This window comes from Electrona antarctica (genome assembly GCF_951216825.1).
Source record: "Electrona antarctica genome assembly, chromosome: 3".
Taxonomy (NCBI): Eukaryota; Metazoa; Chordata; class Actinopteri; order Myctophiformes; family Myctophidae; genus Electrona; species Electrona antarctica.
Window position 1 is genome coordinate 14810735 of NC_136808.1, and position 15838 is coordinate 14826572.

The 15838-nt window shown below is 43.1% G+C and overlaps 3 protein-coding genes across 4 annotated transcripts in view; 1 reads left to right on the forward strand and 2 right to left on the reverse strand.

The window, feature by feature from the left end:
* Positions 1-1105: 1105 nt before the first annotated feature.
* Positions 1106-2206, reverse strand: LOC306919659 (mRNA export factor-like; the record flags this gene model as incomplete). Its single annotated transcript, XM_079496214.1, has 1 exon — positions 1106-2206. The coding sequence occupies one exon, from the start codon at positions 2204-2206 to the stop codon at positions 1106-1108; it is 1101 nt and encodes a 366-aa protein (XP_079352340.1).
* A 1279-nt stretch (positions 2207-3485) lies between these two features.
* Positions 3486-4550, forward strand: LOC306919660 (zinc finger protein Pegasus-like; the record flags this gene model as incomplete). Its single annotated transcript, XM_079496215.1, has 1 exon — positions 3486-4550. One exon carries the CDS (start codon positions 3486-3488, stop codon positions 4548-4550), a length of 1065 nt encoding a protein of 354 aa, XP_079352341.1.
* Positions 4551-8039: 3489 nt separating this feature from the next.
* Positions 8040-15838, reverse strand: part of LOC306920764 (semaphorin-4B-like) — an 86420-nt gene continuing 78621 nt past the window's right edge. For both annotated transcript variants that reach the window (XM_079497630.1, XM_079497631.1), the window contains exon 17: positions 8040-15449. In XM_079497630.1, the coding sequence (XP_079353756.1) occupies positions 15107-15449 (343 nt within the window). In that variant the 3' untranslated portion in view covers positions 8040-15106. The remainder of the gene's footprint in view (positions 15450-15838) is intronic.

Below are 15838 nucleotides of genomic sequence, written 5' to 3' on the forward strand. Positions count from 1 at the left end.
TCCTACTTTAAGAACATGAAAAAGTTTGTGGGGAAAAAAAGAGAATAAAAACACACCCGTGTGACGTGAGGGGCACTCTTATGATCATAAATCATCTCAGTCCTCACCTTTATCTTCAATATGGTGTTGGAGTGGCTAGCGCCCCTCAAAAAAACAAATTATTATTCTTTTTTTTACACTTCTGAGCACTTTTTCCAACACTGCTTGAACGTATAAACCCCAGCAGCCTGCCTGTCTTATGTGTTTTGCCTCCAATGTCTAGCTTTCGTTAATACGTCATATAACAGCCAAGTCTATGGCTTTTTTAATGTTTGTTTTTTTGTCTGGCAATGTTTGTTTAAAGCACTTTAAACAAACAGAGTGGCAGCCAAGTCTATGGACTTTTAATGTTTATTTAGGGCACCTTTGTTTGTTTAGAGCATGTGGGGGTCACTAGACATCAAGCCAGGTCAGCGCTAGCCTCGGTCCCAGGCTTACTTATCTGCGAAAAGAAAAGCCTGGTCACAACGTAAGGCAGAGAAGCTATCGGCGGATGTATCGTCCGGAACATCCGTCAGATGTATTTCCCCCGGGTACGATATTTTCCTGACCAATCACAACACTTGTTTCATTCGCGGAGAATGTAAACTGATTTGTAAAGCATCAACGTCATTTCCTTGGGCGATACTTCCGCTAAAATCCCGCAACTTCCGCCCAAACAAATGATAGCCTCTACAGCGTAGGTCTTGCCCAGGGTGGGTCAGCGCCACCCCAAGGGGAGACAGTGGAGCCGCGGAGACAGAGCGCACGCAGCCCAGAAGACCACACCCCCACCGCGGCCACGTCATTGAGGAGCGCTACCTACCTACTTGCCTGCCCGTTAACCCAACTGTGTGTGAAATATTGAATAAATGCCCACTTGCGGCTTTCACAAATCTGCCTCCGTGTTTGGTGTTGTTAATTTCTCTACAAGCACTTTAAACAGAGCTAGAGTGGCAGCCAAGTCTATAGACGTTTAATGTTTGTTTAGACTGCACTTTAAACAAACTTTACCAGGGGCCCCTCACTTCACACAAGTGTGATTATTTCCCTCACAAGAGATGTAACCTGACACGGCCAAACAAGCTCATTTCTTCGGCTTCAACTCCTCAGCGGCATTTCGAAGGAAGATCTGGGGCTTGTCCTGGGGCTTATAGTACTCGTGTCCCTTGGACCAATCATAGCTGGAGGCGTAGGCAAATATCTTTCCGTTGCTGTTGAAACAGCTGGCAGTGATTGGCTGGTGTAGTGGGTCCGACATCTTCAGTTTGACGCGCTTGTCTTTGTCCCAGAAGTAGAAGCGTCCGTCTGAGCCCACGGTGGCTAGCGTACCGTGTTCAGGGTGGAAGGAGATGCCGTTTACAGCATAGATGTCCTGGATCAAGGAGTTGTTTGTTCCCTCAGGCGACCTGTGGCATTTGAAGGTGAAGTTATCATTCTGTGGGTTGGGAGTATCCATGTAGTGGATGGCAACGCGACCCTCGATGCTTCCCAGGGCAAAGCCTGAAGGGTTATTATTCTGCTTATCCTTGAAGATGGCGACGCATCGGTGCTGGAACTTGAGAGGGGGGTCTATTTTGCGCAATAAAGTGGGCTCATGCTGTAGCTGGTAGACGGACAGCCCTCTATCGGCTGTAGCCACTACTGCCATGGGGTAAACCACGTCGGCATAGTAGCATCGCTCCGGGAGCGACAGTGACAACATGGGTTTGGAGGTGCGGGTGTCCCAGAACTTGAGCGTTCTGTCCCAGCTGCCAGTCATGACGCAGCTGTAGTTGGGGGCTTTGATCCAGTGGATGGATTTGATGGGTGCGTCGTGTTGTGCAATCTGTATCGCCGTGTTGCTGTTCAGGTCCCACATCTTAGCCGTCTTGTCGCAAGAGGCCGTGAACACTTTGCTCCCGTCGTCGCTCCAGCAGACGTCCAGCACGGGGCCAGCGTGCATCTGATGGGCTTTGGGGACGGTCTGGCCGTTGTTCAGTACCTCCCAGCACCGCACGTCGTTGGCCCATGACCCGCCGATGAGGAAATCCCCTTGCGTGGATGCGGGACTGAACTCCAGGCAGCTGATGCTGTCGGTCGGGGGTGCAGTCACTTCGTGAACGACATCTGCTGTTGATGGGCGCTGGGGAAACAGGTTGGGCGCTGGGGATCGAAAGCCAGTATTTGACCCGAACCCAAAACTCATGGTGTAGCAAACTTAGTAGTTACCCCACAGTGCGTGTATATATTCCAACAACCGCACGATGTGTTCACATGTCTTACATAAATAGCACAATTATCTGACACTCTTATGACATGTTGATGGTGTCAGTCATCTCCATTTTTGAGCAAAAAAAAAACCTCTATAAAATCAATTAATGTGTATATGAGTGTGTATGGCTGACCTTTGCCATATATGGAGGTCTATTGCTGAGCGATGTTCTTGGACAACTCCGATCTCACCCACACCACTCCCTCGGGTTCCTGGACAACTCTGGTCTCACCCACACCACTCCCTCGGGTTCCTGGACAACTCCGATCTCACCCACACCACTCCTTCGGGTTCCTGGACAACTCCGATCTCACCCACACCACTCCTTCGGGTTCCTGGACAACTCCGATCTCATCCACACCACTCCCTCGGGTTCCTGGACAACTCCGGTCTCACCCACACCACTCCCTCGGGTTCCTGGACAACTCCGATCTCACCCACACCACTCCTTCGGGTTCCTGGACAACTCCGATCTCACCCACACCACTCCCTCGGGTTCTCGCCGATAAGCAAGGTGAGTTTGAGGTTGATCGGTCTGATGGTGGGGGGTGGGCGAACACAAAAATGTCGCACTTGGGAACGATGCAAGTTGGGAATTCATGCCGCATCCATGAGTTATGCAATACCCATCTGGCTTCCAGTGTCCCTTTTATCTCCATATATGGAGATCTCTGTATGGTCCATCTGTCCTTGTCCCTTTCTGCCCATGTATGGACATCACCATTGTCATCAGTATGTCATCAGTATGCAGATGCACATATATGGGCATATCGGTCGGTTTGGCAGTTCTAGTCAACTGGATCTCCATTTATGCCTATATATGAGCATATCAGTCGGATCTGCAGTTGTGGAGTCCAATCCAACCGACGTGTCCTTGGCAATACTCTGCACACACAGTTTGAAGTCGATCAGTCAGATAGGTGAAGGACAGATTTGCACACTGACTATTTAGATGTTGTCATCACGCATTTATAAATGTAGCCTAGTCTGGTTGCCAAGGCAACCACACTATAGTAATTGACTGACCTTATTATATGTTTAGGACAAATATCCTATTCCTTCCCTAACTGGGGCGTGGCTATGAGATCCAACTCCATCACAGCTGGTGATGTCACAGCATGTCACGTTTTATCCATATTTAACAGCCTCCACACATCACAGCTTTAAGTATTTTATGGGAAATTCAGAACGAGTTTCTCCAGTCCGATTACACATGGACGACTTTCAGACAGAACCGGTGGATTCTAAAGTGACACAATTCCAAGATGATCTGACAGAACAGACGCAGCATGTCAACATAGAAAAAGGAATGGGAGAATCATTCACACCCGACACCACAAAGAGTGAACAGATTTCTCTTGCTCCCTCGTCTGCTGAGGAGAGCCTGTTAGGAGAGGGGGATGAAGGATCAAAGGTGGACCTTCCCCGGGTGGGGAAGGGAGCAAAGATACGTAAGGATGAAGAATGGGAAAGGATGTTAGATGGAAACTATAAGTGTAAGTATTGCAGTTACACCAACAAGAAGGCTCGTCTGAAAGAGCACATCCGAATCCACACAGGAGAAAAACCCCACTGCTGCCACCTGTGTTCGTTCTCCTCGGCATACGAGCGCAACATCTCTCGCCACCACCAACGCTGCCACAAGCTTCTGCGCTCCCTGCCCTCCAAACGGAAGGGGGAGGTCAAGCTCATTGTCAAATTTACACCTCCAAAGAAGAAGCGAGTGCCAAAGTCAGATGACCTGATTGACCTCTTTAGCGATCTGCACCACCCGTTGAATAATGATGAGGACATGGCCCAAAAATCCCTTGAAAGCAGTTTAAGCACCAACACCAACGGTGTTTCAAGCCACGACCCACCAGCCCAGATGTCGACAATCACTTGCCCAGACGGGGTCTCTGAGGATGAGAAGCCCCCCATCGTCACACAGCATCAGGACTTGGGCTCACCGCTCGCTGTGGGGGTCCAGACACCTCCGGCTGAGGACTCCTGTTACCCAGAGGACAGGAAGTACAGCCCCTCCGGGGCGGGGCTCCTCCGCTTTGAACTCATTGAGCAAACTTCTCATATTTCACACAGCCAGCCTGGCACGCCCGCCCAAGACCAACCTCAGAAATGCCTCCACTGTGATGTTGATTTCGGTGATGACATCCTCTATACCATTCACATGGGCTGCCATGGATATGAACACCCGTTCCAGTGCAACATCTGCGGTTACACGTGCAGAGACAAGTATAATTTTGCCTGTCATTTTGCTCGTGGACATCATGTAAAGTGACACTCACCACATAGCATAATCGTCGCTCGGATATCAGTTACTATGACATCAGGGATACCTACAAGGGGTGGGAAACTGATGATGGAGAGGGCCAGATTTTGGTGCCATGTCATTATTATTTCCGACCTCCCATAATTCCGAACAAACACTATCCCAAACCCTAACCTCACTCTTAACCGGCCGCGTGGCCGGTTTTAAATGGCCCACATGTAGGTCGCTAACCCCATAGACATATATAAAGGCTAGATGGCTCAAGGCGGAGTTTCTGACGTAGTTCACCCGGCGGCCATCTTGCTTCGGGGCTACAGTACAGTATGTTCAATGGCAGCTCAAACAAAAATAGTCAACGTGGCTATGATTCAGGACGCTTATCTGCTTCATTTTATTTTTTATATGAACGTTGTATAAAATAAGTATGCGGACGTCTCTGACGTTTATAACAAACCAAACCGTTTGAAAATCGGTTGAAAATTTAGCAAGTTATGGTTATTTAAAAGTTAGTATTTAAAGGTTATTTAAAATGCCCCATTAGTCCGGGAGCCATGGGGGTGAACGTGGTTTCGTCAGATAAAGTTTTTTTTTCAACTGATTCTTGTAGCTTGGGGTCACATGTTAAAGGACCACTTCACCAATTTTCAACATCTCTTCATATAATTGGTCCTCACTAATGTTCATGATAAAATACCACCATTTTTTCCTACTCAGTCTGTGTCTCATAGGAGGGCTTTGGGCAGTTCGGACACCCGTCCACCAGTGACATCATCATTAGGCAGATTTTTTTTTAAATGGTGGTATTTTATCATGAACATTAGTTAGGACCAATTATAGGAAGAGAAGTTGAAAAGTGGTCCTTTAAGAATTCAAGAGGGTGCCTGGTGATATCCCTTGGGCATTTTTAGTTATTAACCCCTTAATGTCCAAAACACAACAAATACACCCAAATTAGAGTGTTATGGTATTTCATGCAAGATAATTGGTCTGAATGCATCAAATTAGCTTTCTACAGTGTTCATGAATGTGGAGATGCACAGTGTATTTCATTTATGATGAATGCATTATTAATTAATGCATAATAACCCCTTCATGCCCGAAAACCCTCAAATCCCATAAAATCGATATCTTTTGAGATCTAAATGCATCAAATTTACTTTCTGGAGTGTTTATCCATGAATGTGGATATGTACAATATTTGATTTCAGAATAGGGCATTTTTTACATTAGCCCCTTCATGCTTAAAACAGCAAAATCCCATAAGATACAATAATCAATGCAAATACATTCTAAAAAAATGCTTATTTGGAAGTGTCTGAAATTTGGTCATGTCCACCACATCTTCTTTCTTATGAATTAATTCTTTCAGGCCTGTCATGAGCATTTTACATGACCAAAACATCAACAGAACATTATGTGAATGACTATGTACACAGGTTTTCACTCTTACTTACAGCCACACTTTATAATTGCACAAATGTCATCTGGGGCAGGTTTATAATAGGGCAGGTACATTGGTAGGGCTCAGTGACCTGATAGATCTGTGTATTTCCATTCAAACTACTATGGGTCCCATGCTGGTGGAAGATGCCCATCAACATTTTACCACAAAGCTTACTTAAAAGTGGGCCCTCTTAACATTCTCAATGAATGATTGATGTGTTAGTGGTAGTAGTGCAGCTATAGGTTTGAAGTAGATGCATGTCCCTTCCCATTCTTTTCTCCCAGGCTAGTAGTCTAGTTTCCTCCATAGTGGAATAACGGAACAGGACCTGAAGGTCCAAGTAGCACTTGCCTGGAATGCCTATAGCACAAGATGAGGAGTGTGGAAATCAGACATGGGAGAAGACTTTGCAGTATCCCTGTCCTCCTGTTCCATCTCTTTCATGTCTGTCTCAATCTTGGAGCAGGTCCAAGGTCTTCAGGGTCTCTTGCTTCAAGGTTATTCAAATAAGTAACCCATCCTGCACTGTGGCCGTACCTCATGAAGGTGAACTGTTGGTCCACTGACCATTCCATGCTCCAGCAATGGGTGGTGTCACATAAAAATACCTTTGAACATATAGAGGTAGCTTTTCATATAGTAGAGGCCATAACATCAGGTGGAGAAGGCAGTCATCTCATGTTCAGACTAGATGTATGACATCAGCAATTGTAATCTGATTCTGACCCAAGGCTCACATTAGGTCCTCTGCCGCTGGAGCCTCCATCATAGATGGAGCCTCCATCTACGATCACTCTGTAGAACATGCTCAGCCATCAACTGCAGGGCACCCACACACATTCTGAAGGAACTTCTTTCCCATTCAACATCTTGGCAAAAACATCTGACAGTCACAGAACACCAGAAAGCCCACTTTCAGGTAACAGTGAACCTACTGTATAGGCATAACAAAATCATCAAGGCATGCATAGCAGGAAAATGTTACACATGTATGAATTGTGGTTATTATCTGTAGCCTATTGAATTGATAATATTCATAGCTGTAATAATATTTAATAATGATTTAAAAATGCTACTTTTTCAGCTGAGTATGTTTATTAATTTCAGTGGAATAATATTTGTGTTCTATAAACCAGTATTATTTAATGGGGTTAAAGTACTCTGTCAGTTCAAAACATTGAACATGACCACATTGATGAATACATCTTGGAGAAAGTAAATTTGATGGTTTGGATTTAAGTAACGTTGCATGAAATAGGCTATCATAACCCTATTTTTGGGGGAAATGTTCGGTGGATGTTTGGTGCAAGATGTTCAAGATAGATGGCCTGAAAAGGTTAATATGCCACCACCTGAAAATAAATATGCTACAGTTTCATTAATACAGATTGTAGAATGCAGATTTGATACATTTCACTTGATTATTGTGCATACAATCTCAAAAATACTCCACATGTCCCAAACTCTTCTCCCTTCTGGCTCCAAAACTATGGAATGCACTTCCCATCACAATCAGAACTGCAGCCTCACCCCCAATCTTCCACCGTAGTCTGAAAACCCACCTTTTCAGACTCCACCATGGCCCGTAGCACTTGCCCTAGCCCCTTAGATGTAGCACTTTATGTAGACTTAGATAGCATTTTAAACAGACTTATAGCAGGTTACGTAGACAGCACTAAAATTGCATTTTATGTAGTCATAGCACTTTATAGTACATATGTATAATATATAATATAGTATAGTTTACATATAGTTTCATGATAGATACTCCACTGTTACGTTCTTAGCTTACGCATGTTTCATGATAACTACTTTTTATATATGTGATGTATGCGATGCTTTTTGTTATTGCTTAATGTAAATCGCTCTGGATTAAGAGCGTCTGCTAAATGCCTTAATTGTAAATTGTAATTAATATAAGAGTTATTTTTTACATTTCCAGAAAAATAAAGCTTTTGGACATACAAGGTTTCCACCCCATAGCAACGATATTGATGATGCAGCAACTTGGGAGAGTATCCTTCCACCACTGAATGAAACACCCACACACGAGCTTGAAAACACGTAATTCATTTATTAAAAAAATTAAAATAAAGTGCTTTTATGTACAATATAATAAAAACAACAGTCACAATATTAATGTATGATACAAAAAAATACAGTTCACGACATATTTTTGTACACAACCGATTGATAAAAAAAAAAACATTTTCATGCAAGCATACAAGACCACATTTGTAATAGCTGTTCAGTCAACTAAACTCATGGTGATTTAGTGTGATGAGGATGATGCGGAGACAACGCTAACACTGTCTCTTGTCTGATCAGGAACATTTTAGAGCTGTGCTGCACAAATCAGTCATTTTCGGAAATACACTGGGAAAGATTCATAGTGCTCTGGTTTTGACGTCTAGAGCGCTCTGAATTAATGTTTCATGTTTAAGAATTCATTAAATTCAGCCCATGCATAAACAGGATTATTAACGTTTTCTTACATATGTTGAATACTGTCCAGACAAGAGTACCTAACAAACTGCAGCCAGCGTATTTTCCAGAAAACTTCGGGACACGATCCGGAGTGTACACACCGAGTTCTCCATGAATTTCCAACAGACCAGAGAGCACATCGGCACTCTCTGAGCGTATTTCCGACAGCACCCAAATTGGTTGTTTACTTGCAGTGCTAGAAAGTCCTCTAAAATGTTGCTGCAACATGGTTCTTGGTTTTGCATTTGTACGAAAATATACAGCCGTTATAGGCCATATCCATATATCCTTGCAGATGTTAGGCAAAATATGTGATATACAGAATATCTATATTGTAACCGACTTGGCTACATTCGTTACAGACAGTACAGTATTACGCTGTGGGAACTGCACAAGTATGTAATAGCATCACACAAAGCTTTATTGTTTTGTCTTTATCAGATGCGTCTTTGATTAAAGTCTTAGATATAATAAATTAAACCTTTAGTCCATATCTAAGAACTCATTTGGAATACAAAGAGTTGTAGCTTCAGCGTTTTTATAATAAGACTAGCCGGTAAAAGTTGAATTATCTACTAACCACTGTCTGTTCTGAAGGCCATTAACATTTCTGACACAAGCGCTTTTGAGAAATGAGACACTATTTTGGAGCAGCATTTTAAGCTCTTGGTTGGCAGGCAAAGTCGCACCCATTCCGGTGTCGCCCCAATGGAGAGCTACTACAATCAAGCCTTCTACCACACTGCCCCCCCGCTGGTGATTGGGCTTCAGTGGTGGACAGTAATGATTTAGAAGCTTGTGACTTTCACACCACTACATTCCAAAGACAAATTTACTTTTGACTTCACTACTATTATTTCGAGGAAGGGACCCCCGGGACCAAAACTTACAAATGTAATCACTTAAGCCCCATTAAAAAAAATAATCTTTGTTTTGAATACAAGAGTGTAAGACCACTTTGGTAGAGGTTTGGATTGTGTAGTTACCTTGCCATGATGTAACTCCAAATGTGGACAAGAAATTTAAAAAAATTGCTCCAGTGATTAGAAATTGATAATTCAAAAACTTCTACTCATTGACTTACATTGTACGCTGAAACAGCTGTCAAAGTCACTCTTTCAGTATGTTAACAACACAAAGTTGATTCAGACAATATAGAACATCACCAAACCTTGGTGATGTTCTATGCTGTACTGTTTTGTACCGGATCTTTAGTAAAATCAACAGGAAGTTAACATTTGTATTAAAAAAAAACACACGCGTGTAAAGCGAGGGGCACTCGTATCATCGTAAATTCTCCATTCATTGTCAATGGCATTTAATATTTGTGTAGCTGATGTTGACCTGGCTCTTAGGCCAGGTCATAACACTGAATATAGGAGGGTCAAAAAACAAACAGTACGAGGTTTGGTGATGCTCACTATATTGTCTTTATCAACTTTGTGTTTGTTTACGTACTAAAAGAGTGACTTTGAGAGCTGTCTCAGCATACAATGTAAGTCAATGAGGAGCATATTTGGAATTATCAATATCTAATCACTGGAGCAATTACTTTTGATTTCTTGTCCACATTTGAAGTTGCATCATGGCAAGGTAACTACACAACCCAAAACCTACCAAAGTTGTCTTGCACTTTAAGTTTTCAAACAGACATGAAGTACTGAAATGCAAATTTGACAGAGCAACTTTCATTTGTTGTCGAGTAATATTTGACAGGGAGTATATATACTTTGACAGAAGTACTGGGCTTGGGTACTTTGAGTACTTTCCACCACTGGTGTGGACACTGGCGCGTGAGCGAACAATGTGGCACATGGCAAAAGGCAAAAATGACACCTAAAAAGTCATTGTGAAAATGTGTTATGGTCCTCATCTATCAAGCATCTCAGAATAGGTGTGTTAAGTGGCATCAAACACATATTAACCCTGTTTTGGGCATGTCATTATGGGCAAACAATTGTAAAAAGAAAAAAGTCACAAACAACAAAATCACATGCGCTGTGATGCATTGTAGATCTGCCATTTCGGTGTGCAACACCAGATCTGCCATTTCGGTGTGCAACACCAGATCTGCCATTTCGGTGTGCAACACCAGATCTGCCATTTCGGTGTGCAACACCATCATATGACAAAGTATTAATCCTGCCTAAAGCCACAATCTGTAACTCTTATGTCCTACCCGGGATTTGAATCCGGGTCCCCGTGCAAACGACAACATTTATACTGCGGAGATAATACAGAAAACCTGTTCGGGTGGAGGATCTTCTGCGTTTTGAGCTTTGTGCAATACCACTAGTCAACCAGTATAATGTCCTATCTGACCGGAGGATCTACATTTATTAACTAGATTGCCTGACAATAACGGTTCTCAAACATTTTCCCCATGGACACCCGAGTTATATATCTGGCCGCAGACCCCCATTTGAAAAGGTTTTGTGTTAGGGACCTCCATAAGACATGTCAACATTTTTGGGAAATTGTGTTTAAACCACCTGGAATCCCCTCAAGGACTCCTGGGGGTCTCTGGACCCCACTTTGAGAACCAGTGCTCTGGTACAGCTAGGACATTTCTATTATTTGAATAGCAAATGGTTGTGTGGTAAAAGTCTGTCGCCTGTCGTTAACACATTATACGACCAAGGTTATTCACTGTGACAAAAGGCAAAGCTGGTGGCACTACTTTGAAATGCTTGATAAATACTAGCAACCTGGACAATCAATAAAGGGGCACTTAACCCATTTTCAACCATATCTGCATATAATTGGTTCTCACTAAAGCTCATTCTAAGATGGCATTTGTGGGCTGTGGGCGTATCATCATCGATGGGAATTCAGCCTCTCTCTTCATGGAAAGTTAGCATGCTAACATTTAAGCTATTGTTCTTGCACTAATAAAACAATAAAATACAAAGTTTGAAATGGTTTGAAATGACCAAAACTTGCCTATACCGACGATGTCACTGGTAGGCAGGTTTCCGAAATACCCACAGCCCTCTGAGCAGACAGAAATGGCCCAATATTTAGCATTAGAGAGGACCAATTATATGAAGATGAGGTTGAAAATGGGTAAAGTGTTCCTTTAAGAACATACTGATAAGTGTGCAGTGCTTTGTGCAACGGGAGTAATGTATGGTGTTGTACGCAATAAAGCACTATGAAAAAATAATAATTAAGAATCAGCAGTGTGCACTCTCTAGTTTCAAAACTATTTCTACAAGACATCTTGCACAAGGTCCCTTAAAACACGCAATATTAACTACACATTTATACACACACACACACAAATAAACATTGACCACTGTTGCGCAGTATGCTTTCTGTGCAATTACTTTGTCAAAATTGTAGCAGAGACACAGCGTTATGTCATCTCCTCAGTGTTTGATATACTGTAGCAAAATACTGATATTTTATATTGGACTCTGGAATAAATATTGATCTAATCAATACACTAAACTGGTGATACATTCCACAACATTAATGCTGCCATGTTGTCTTTATGGCGCTGGAAATGCGAGTTATATCAGAAGTAGGGGCCGTATCCACAGAAAGTGTTTTTCTTGAGCTGCTATGCATTCCTATGGTAAAGAAACACCGGAGCACTCTGGGGCGCTTCAAGCAGAAATACCGTAGTTCTACTTTTGGGGAGGAGCTCCCTCATCAATATCACGTTTGATCCTCATGGCTAGCTAGGCTATTTGTGGTAATAATGCAGATGACACAATAGTTTGAGCACAGCAGCGGTTGATTGGTTTGAACGTTGCGGGGCATCAATAAGCGTTCTGTGTGTTTAGTACTAAGCACTCTGGACATGACATCCAAAGCACTGCTACACTCAAACTAGCGTTCTGTGGACACGCCCCCTTACAGAATACTATAAATACAGTTTCCTACATCTTTGGAAAGTCTGTGTTTTAAGTCTCTACAAAATCTGAGCGATGTGGTTGCAATAGTGTTATATTGGCTGCAATGGTCCCTGTCATAAGAATTGATTTGATCGTAATCTTTTTTTTTTTTCTTCTTTTTTTTTCTTGATCAGTCAAACCCTCAGTAGTCGTGTTTCATCTTGTTAATTTTATTGAAATGTGCAAACCTGAATATATTCAACACCCCTGATCATCACTTGTGCTTTCGCATTACGGTCATGGCCTGGCAATTTAAATGATTCTGCTGAATGTACGGTATGTGGGCCTATGCATGTATTTATGTATATGAAACAGAACTAGGAATACCTGTGTTAAGGTATTATTCTATACCCCTGCATAAGGTACTAGCAGTCTAGGCTAAATAGATGAATAAATTACCCTTCTATCTGAACTGGATTGGGTTTAAAAAAAAAAAAAAAAAAAAAAAAACTTAAGCTATGTTCAGATTGGCAACATGCTTTTAACCAATCCAGAAAACCACATTGAAACCGATTTCCGCTAATCTGATTTTAACCACATTCCTGGGTGGTTTGCAATGTGATTCAAATCTGATTTCAAAGAAGATGCCAGATTTACACTTTGTTGATGGTGTCACGTGCGGAGAATAGTTGATCCACAAGCTCAATGTGTCACATTGTGTTAAGAGTTGCATCGCAAAACACATTGTGAGCTTGTAGGTCTGATATTTCCATCGAGTGACACGTGAGACAGAATATCATTCCTTCTAAGTCGTTTCGTTACGCTGTTACATTGGTTGCTGTGGTAACTTACTACAGCAACCAACGCAGACAGGTCAACAACCTGTGATAACAGTGTGGACAGTCAGTCATAAAGTAAAGATAAGATTTGAGAAACTAGTTGGATTTGCCTACAGTCTGAACAAGGCCTCAGATGAAATTACTAGAGATACAGTATGTCCATACATGCCACACATTTCCATAAGTTTGGAAGAGTGACCTTTATGAAGATGATTTTGTGAAAGCCGGTTCTGATCAAACTCCAACATGTGCTGATGGTGGCCAACTGGCCAGTGATCAGTGCCAACAGAAGGCGAGGCGTGAAGTGGTTGTGAGGAAATGGCACTATTTCAGTCAGATAAGAGTAAGACAATCAAAGATATTTTTGGCACAGTGTGCATAATGCTTTTGGTGTGATAATAACAGATGTGGGCATTCCGTCGTGTCTTGGCTTGTCTGTACGTCTCCCATAGCCTCCTAAGATCCTGTTTAAAGGAATGAGTCTCACTGTTAACGTAACGTCGTTTCCTTGGCTAATTTTTTGCTTTGAAGAGACGGTACCGCAGTCATTTCAATTCCATGATGACAAATGGTCTTATTGCCTCTACAGCTCAATGCTGAAGAACGTGGCTGGTTTCAGATGAGTGAACGTGCGCTCTGCAGACAAATCATCCTTTATTTCCGTCCGTAAGTCCATGGCACAGTTAACAGACGTCTGAGAAAGTCTGACTTGTATCATCAGTGTGCATTCAGGTCCTGAAGCCTCAGAACACCGTTCTTTGAGCAGATTTGACTACTCTGACCTGTTTTCATGCGACGGGTAGAGCCAGACCGATATCTGCGATCATTTGACTGTTTTTGACATTGGTATCGCTAAAGCAGATGTGTACAGAAATGTTGTTGGTTTTTTTACCACTTTCAACCTGGGGTCGAAAAGGTTTTAAAAAATACAACATTTTTGTAAATCTTTGTGTCTAAATAAATAAATTAAAAGTTCCAATTTATGTGTGTATTTTATATTTACTGGTTAACAGATTTAACTGGCTCGTTCACCAAAGATATCGGTCAAAACATTGGTAATCGGTGGTCTCTGACTCACCCAAGAATCTGGCATCGGTCGGGTCAGGTTCTAGAGACGGTCCTCTTCACTCCCACAGGATGGTGAGAGCTCCATCTATCCAATATGTGCTTTTTTCACTTGGGTGGCTTGATCTGATTCAGCTTCATGTTTGACCACCAAACTCATACAATCACAATGTGCGTCTGACTCCATCCCACTGTCAGCATAATGTGATGCTTCCGTGTCTCAGTGATTAGCAGATGCTCTTCCGTTATTCTAGTGGTATGCTGAACAATAGTAGACATTGTCAGCGGACTTCTCACGCACAGACACACAGACACACACACACACACACACACACACACACACACACACACACACACACACACAGGCTATGAGAAGGACTCGAGAAAATGAATCAGCTGCTGTTGGCTCAGTGATGCTGGGAGGAGCCACATCGCCGTTCTTGCGTCCTTTTCCACGCCAACACAACTTCTCCCACCCTCACACCATACGACCACACACACACACCACTGGTTTGGAGCAGAAACGGTTCCAGAAAAAGTCCTCCTCCGTGCACTGATCACACAACTAAAAGATGATGACAAACTAAAGAGATGTGCTGTAATGTGTGTGTGGGGGGGTCCCCTCTCCTCTACATCCGTGTCCCCGGTACAGATTCGGTGTCAGCATTTTTTAACCACATGAACCCTATCGTGTCCCTATTCTGGGGGAACAGTCGGCAAAAAGAACAGGTGAACATTCGGCAAAAAAGCTGATCGGCGAAGAGATTTGGTGTAGAGGGAAAGGGGTGAAAAAAGGAGTGGGGCAGAGTACTGACCCCTGAGGGAGCAAGTGTTCCCCCACCCCCCTCAACAAAGTACATAGGGTTTAAGTGGTTAACAATGCATCGTTCATACGATGGAGTCCTTGATCTCGGAGCCCAGCCTGACGCGTGGCCGCGGGCAGGTGGGGGAGTATTCCACGTGACTCTCCTTCAGGTTCAGCGGCCGCCGCTCCGACGACTCGGAGAAGCTCTTGCTGTTGTCGGGCGAGGACTCGTGTGTGGGTGTGCTGCAGATGTAATTGTCGTTGAGCGTCTGGTAGCCCTTGTGGTCCGAGGTGGACACGGGAACGGTGTTCCCGTTAAGTGGCAGGCTCTCGGCGGGCTTCCCCCCCACAGCGAGCCGCGGCTTCTTCTGTTGCATGCTGGGACATTCACCCTGCTTCAGCATAGACTTCATGCGGTCCCGGTTCCTGCAAGGGAGGTTTATGTTAAAACTTCTAAAAATAATGGGTTTTGGGTAAATTTTTGGGTCATGGGTAAATATCATTTACATTTTCAGAAGGTCAATATAGACCGAGAGCTTGCAAATAAATCTATTGATTGTGCACAGATCTGAGTGTGCGGAGCTTCCCTTTATTCTTTTCAAAGAAACATTTTCAAAAATCCCCCCACAAAACAAATACATTTTCAAAAGTATTTCTGCATCTTTTGGATCTCGAGATGAAAAGGTTTGGAAAATCCTGGCATGTTTTCAACAAGGCATTTCTTTTCTTTTATTTCAACCCAAGATCCCATTTTTGTTACCTAATGTCAATATTGTCTAAAATCATCCTGGGCGCTACACTCCCTCTGCCAACGT